The sequence below is a fragment of the Osmerus mordax genome, chromosome 3, assembly GCF_038355195.1.
Source record: "Osmerus mordax isolate fOsmMor3 chromosome 3, fOsmMor3.pri, whole genome shotgun sequence".
NCBI lineage: Eukaryota > Metazoa > Chordata > Actinopteri > Osmeriformes > Osmeridae > Osmerus > Osmerus mordax.
Window position 1 is genome coordinate 16,126,824 of NC_090052.1, and position 6,380 is coordinate 16,133,203.

The 6,380-nt window shown below is 41.8% G+C and overlaps 1 protein-coding gene across 1 annotated transcript; it reads left to right on the forward strand.

Annotated features, from left to right (window-relative positions):
- The first annotated feature begins 4,602 nt into the window (after positions 1-4,602).
- On the forward strand, positions 4,603-5,697 carry aanat2 (arylalkylamine N-acetyltransferase 2). The gene is made up of 3 exons (XM_067232971.1): positions 4,603-4,768; positions 5,141-5,295; positions 5,392-5,697. The coding sequence occupies exons 1-3, from the start codon at positions 4,603-4,605 to the stop codon at positions 5,695-5,697; spliced, it is 627 nt and encodes a 208-aa protein (XP_067089072.1).
- The last annotated feature ends 683 nt before the right edge of the window (positions 5,698-6,380 follow it).

Below are 6,380 nucleotides of genomic sequence, written 5' to 3' on the forward strand. Positions count from 1 at the left end.
TCTTTTGGCTCCCGAACGGCTCTTTAAAAAATACATGTTTTAGCTATGAATTTGACTATGATAGGTGTGAAAACAATTTGAATTAAATTATGAAATGAAATCATACTCGACCGTAACCACATATCTTTAAAAATGCATTGATTTGTCATGGCTCTCCTCCGAGTTTTGACTACTCTCTGACTGTGAGTTGGCTCGGGCCTCCCTCATGCAGGATTGACAGGAACAGAATGTGAGGATGATCGTGTGCGCCTTTAAGCTTACAAGTATTTTGTTGTTGTTCTTTGAATTAGTCAATTATTTTAAATACAATAAAAATTCATTATTTCATAATCATTTAGTTTTTATAGGCTGTATTAATCTATTAAAAATAGAGTCGGCTCTTCAGATATGCGAGCCAGCTCCCGACGTTCACCTTCAAGAGCCGGCTCTTAGAGCCGGATCGTTCGCGAACGACCCATCACTAAAATACTGGGGAGGCCCTTAAGATGAAATCAGATTCTCTCTTAATTTGAACTGTTAGTGAGCAATGATTGGTACCTTTACATCGTGTTCAGCTTCATTGTCAAACAAACGCTTTACTGGGTTGTTGCTGTCTCCTAGCTTCAGTGACCCAATGAAGTCAGCAGGGGGTGCCATTCCATTGGTCCATTCGATCACCTGGTTCCAATGTAAACATGTAAACACCTTCCTGTCTCTCCTGGGTGTTAAAATCCAGATGGAGCCATTAAGGTGACAGGTTCTTGCAGAGGTCAAACCATCACTGAAAACCAATACCTCAGCTTTATCATACAATGGGTACGGTCCAAAATTACGATGTATTTTCCTTCACTGATTGGCCAGATCTTTAGATAATGCAGCAATCTGCTGGAATTGGAGGAATCACTACCCCATTACTTGATTGTGAGCCAAAAAATGAATAAGTTGAAGTCTTAAAAAAAATTAAAGACAAATGCTGATTATGGCCATTGTCAGTGCCGTTAAGGATAATATGATTATGTCAAGCTTCTGTCAAGAAAACATAGTTTGGGGACACAAACTCTAAAATGATGAATCATCTGGTAATTAAAATATCAATGACACATCCTTATACACTGACTTCAGTGATGTCCAAGCACACCTTCATTACACATACAGTGCAAAATTAACTTATGACGAACTGATATGAAAATGAATAATAATGAATGATCATTTGACACCTCGTGAGTGTCACCTCACCTGATCTTGTGAGTAATCAAATCATAAACACTGTGTAACTCTTTAATCCCTCTTTACTTTAACTATAGATAGGCGAGCATAAACAGGTTTAGATCAAGCCATGGCAAGGTGTTCTTCTCATTAAATTAGCAGGTGAGCTAAACCTCTTTGAGTCATTAAGTCAGTCTGACAGCAATCCACACAAATCTCCCTCTCAGTGGGTTTGGTTCCTTCAAAGCCCACATGCCCTTGGTCTTCCACAATAGAAGCGTGTCACGTCAGCCACCCAATAGCACTTTCTTGGGCATGAAGACGTGTTCGATAATATCCACTTGCTCTGAAAGTAACAAGTCAATGAAAGGAATTGTTAAGACAAGTTCAAGACAAAATCAACGTATTTATTACACATATGAAAGGTGCGGGTGTCTGATACACGGTTGAGTATCTCAGAAGACTGGACAATGAATACAGGAAGTCAAGGGAGTATATGGTATCACAATATGAGAGGATACAAGATGATTAGCATAGCCTTCGCAGGCACTGAAAAAGGACACTGTGTGCTAAATAGCTTTTGTTTAGGTCTTTAGATAGGGCTTAGATAAGTTGCATGGCATTATACATTTTGGCAATATTGTGACCTCTGACTTATATTAGTGACACAGGCCTTTCCTAGTCACACCTTACAAAGAACTAACTTATGGCTATGAAGGCATACGAACACAGCATAATGACAGTACATCAAAGATACAAGAAACATAATTAATAGATAGGCATATTTGTCTCCTGGACATAACCAAGGGTTATGTGCTCATGAGCGTAATATAGCAAGGTATAGATCAAACAGTGTTTATTATATTCAGAACATTTCAAACAGTATAAAAGTAATAAAGTAATCATTATCTTTAATTGTTTTTAACTGATCAGTGGTTTAAGGACAGACCTCTTCAGGCACGCACATGTCAGGTTGGATGAGTAGATTGAAGTTGGGCTAATCAAGGGATGGATGAGGTCATGCATGCAAGCAGCCAAGCCTCCAGACCTTACACTCATCCAGTCATCCATTCCCCTCACGAGACAAAATATCTTGATCTTGTTCAGATATTGGCAAACAAATTTCAACAAAAAGAGGGAAATGTGAGGATTCTTTTATTCCTTTAAGTGCATGTAATCACTTACTTACACATAACATACAGAGGTTGCAAGCTTGTAAAATAGATGATTAATTGTACAACCCCAATTCCAAAAAAGTTGGGACGGTGTGTAGTATAAAAGAAAAAATAGAATACAATGATTTACAAATCTCATAAACCCATTATGTTATTCACAATAGAACATATAAAACATGTCAAATGTTTAAACTGATGAAATGTTCAATATTAAGGAAAAAATAAGGTAATTTTGAATTTGATGGCAGCAACACGTCTCAAACAAGTTGGGATGGGGGCAATAAAAGGCTGGAAAAAGTATGTGTTACTAAAAATAAACAGCTGGAGGAACATTTTGCAACAAACTAGGTTAATTTCAAACAGGTCAGTAACATGATTGGGTATAAAAAGAGTATCTTAGAGAGGCAGAGTCTCTCAGAAGTAAATATGAGCAGAGGTTCACCAATCTGCAAAAACCTGCATTTACATATTGTGGAACCATTTCAGAAAAATGTTCCTCAATGTAAAATTGCAGACTTTGAATATATCATCATCTACAGTACATAATATAATTTAATTATTCTCAGAATCTGGAGAAATCTCTATGTGTAAGGGACAAGGGGGAAAATAAATTCTGCATGCCTGTGATCTTCAGGCACTCAGGCGACACTGCATCAAAAACAGGCATGATTCTGTAATGGTAATCATTGCATGGGCTCAGAAACACTTCCAGAACTCATTGTCTGTAAACACAGTTTGCTGTGCCATCCACAAATGCAGGTTAAAGCTCTATATTGCAAAGAAGAACCCACACGTGAAAATGATCCAGAATCACTGCCATCTTCTCTGGGCTAAAGCTAATTTAAAATGGACTGAGGCAAAGTGGGAAAACTGTTCTGTGGTCAGACAAATTTAAATTAGAAATTATTTTTGGAAACCTTGGACGCTGTGTCCTCCGGACTAGAGGAGGGACCAACCGGCTTGTTATCAGCGCTCAGAAGCCTAATTTATGATGGTATGGAGGTGCATTAGTGCCTATAGAATGGTCAGCTTGCACATCTGGAAAAGCAACATCAATGCTGAAAGGTATATACAGGTTTTAGAGCAACATTTGCTTGCATCCAGACGACATCTTTTTCAGGGAAGGCCTTGCTTATTTTAGGAAGACAATGTTAAACCACATCCTGCATCTGTTACAACTGCATGGCTTCGTAATAGAAGAGTCCAGGTGCTGAACTGGCCTGCCTGCAGTCCAGACCTTTCACCAGTTTAAAGCATTTGGTGGATCATGAAACAAAAAATATTACAAAGACCCAGGACCGTTTAAGCAGCAATAATCCTGTATCAGACACAAAAGGGAAAATATTCCTCTCCCACAACTCCAGCAACTGGTCTCCTCAGTTCCCAGACAGATATAGACTGTTGTTAAAAGAGGAGGGGATGCTACACAGTGGTGAACATGGCCTTGTCCCAACTTTTTGGAGACGTGTTGCTGCCATCAAATTCAAAATTACCTTATTTTTTCCTTAAAATTGTAAATTTAATCAGTTTAAACATTTTACATGTTTTATATGTTCTATTGTGAATAACATAATGGGTTCATGAGATTTGTAAATCATTGTATTCAGTTTTTTATTTTATTTCACACAACGTCCCAACTTTTTTTGAATTGGGGTTGTATTTCTCAGTGTTCCAATGCCCAATAATGAACAATGAAGTTCAGCAGACAGTGCTTGCGTACGCTCATAAGCTCCAGACACAGTCGTGTGACTGGGGGGGTCAAAAAAGAAAGAGGAGGGGTTCGAAATCTAAAAATAGAGAAAGAGAAAGGGAGAGAGAGAGTGAGAGTGAGAGAGATAGAAATAGAGAGAGAGAGAGAGAGAGAGAGAGAGAGAGAGAGAGAGAGAGAGAGAGAGAGAGAGAGAGAGAGAGAGAGAGAGAGAGAGAGAGAGAGAGAGAAAATGGGCGTGAGACAGATAAGGAGCAGAGGAGGAGATGAGGCAAGAGGGTCGGGGCTTATCTACAACACAGAAGAGGAGCCTTCTAGTGAGAGGAGAAGCCAGAGAGAGGTCTACCTTCAGCAGGGCTGGTTCCTTTTGATCACAGGCTATTGCTACAGTCATCTTGCAAAGAAGCTGGCGTTTGTCATTCAAGATCCAACAGGACAAAGTAGTGCGTGAATCAGTGAAAAGTCAAAGACAGAAGGCAAAGACAAAGAAGATCTAGTCAGTTTTTGCTATCTCCACTGTTCAAGGTAGCCGCAATGACGCAGCAGGTTAGTAGCTCGCCATCCCTAAAGCCCTTTTTTCTGAGGACACCTGTCCGGGTGGTCAACCCCCGGCATCAACGACGACACACACTTCCTGCCAGTGAGTTCAGGAACCTGACCCCACAGGACGCCATCAGCGTGTTTGAGATTGAGAGAGAAGGTAAGAGGAAGTCTACAGGTTTTCCACTGATTGTAGAACTGCTTGTGGTAGGCAGTATAAAGGGGTTTCAAATTTTAAAAGGGTTTAAAATGTGAACCATGAAATACAATTATTTTCGGAATAAAACTCAAGGAAAGGTTTATGCTTCCATGAATGTTTAAAAGAAGTCTGTGAGCAAGTGAGCAAATCAGTTTCTATGCGCCAGATATAGTACCTCTCAGTCTTTTGTCAGATGTGAACAGCAAAAAGATGACTCAGTTTTTGTGCCATCTGTTACCTTGCCTGTAATCTGCTAACTTGATCTTCAGGATGCATCTTCTGCAGCACTGTCCATCTTCAGGTCCTTATCTGTCTTGTCTTTCTGAACCCTAGCGTTTGTCTCTGTGTCGGGTGAGTGTCCACTCACTCTTGACGAGGTGCTGAACTTCCTCAGCCAGTGTCCGGAGCTGTCCCTGGGCTGGTTCGAGGAGGGCCAGCTGGTGGCTTTCATCATTGGCTCGGGATGGGACAAAGAGAGACTGGCACAGGTGAGATCGCCACTAAACCATTCATTCAGTTCTGTGGTACAGTACAAGAGAGAAAACAAACGGGCCCTAACCTTACCCTGTGCTTGCTCTCAACAGGAGGCGATGACCCAGCACGTGGCAGAGTCCCACACGGTTCACCTCCACGTGCTGTCAGTACACCGTCACTGTCGACAGCAGGGCAAGGGCTCCATCCTGCTGTGGCGCTACCTGCAGTACCTGCGTTGCGTGCCGGGTCTGCGCCGGGCGCTGCTCGTTTGCGAGGAGTTCCTCGTGCCCTTCTACGGCAAGGCTGGCTTCAAGGATAAGGGCCCCTCGGCCATCTCCGTGGGCAACCTCTGCTTCCGGGAGATGGAGTATCTGCTGGGGGGGGTGGCCTTTGCGCGACGAAACAGCGGCTGCTAATCCCTGCCTACCCTCAGCCGACCTCCACACTCCTACCACCCTGGCACTGGAACCAATACAACCAAGAAACATAGACTCTGGGGAGCATTGATGACCTGACCTGACCTGAGCAGAGCAGACAGACAGCAGACAGGCAAGATTCAGGCAGGCAGGCAGGCAGGCAGATAGACAGATGCACCCATAGGGTCTGTGTGCTCCAGTTGTTCCAGTATTGTAAGCCTCACCAGTCTGGGCAGCAGAGGCCTCTGACCCCTAATGTCAGAAGCTCAACGCATTCCTGACCCATGCAGCATTGAGCAAACGGCATCATGTGTTTGTTTGCATATAAGAGCAGAAAATGACTACCCATTTACACAAGCAGACAGATCTTGAGATGGGTTGTCTATAGATGTTGGTTTGTTCCTGTTTCAGCCATTTGTCATTTTCACTCTGTATACCAACTGTTCCCTCTGTATTAATACACATCTGTGTTGGAGTAGGAGTTGCAATTTAGAAGCTCACTGTGACTGCTTTAAGTCCAATGTAAATACTACTCTATTTTTGTAAACAATTGAATCATCTGATGAGATGGCTCCTTAAGCTTTGGCTCATCCTTTTGTATGTAACTTGTTGTTTTCTTATAACCACTACAACAATATATCAATAGCTCTGATCATACTCACTGAACACACACAACTAAAATA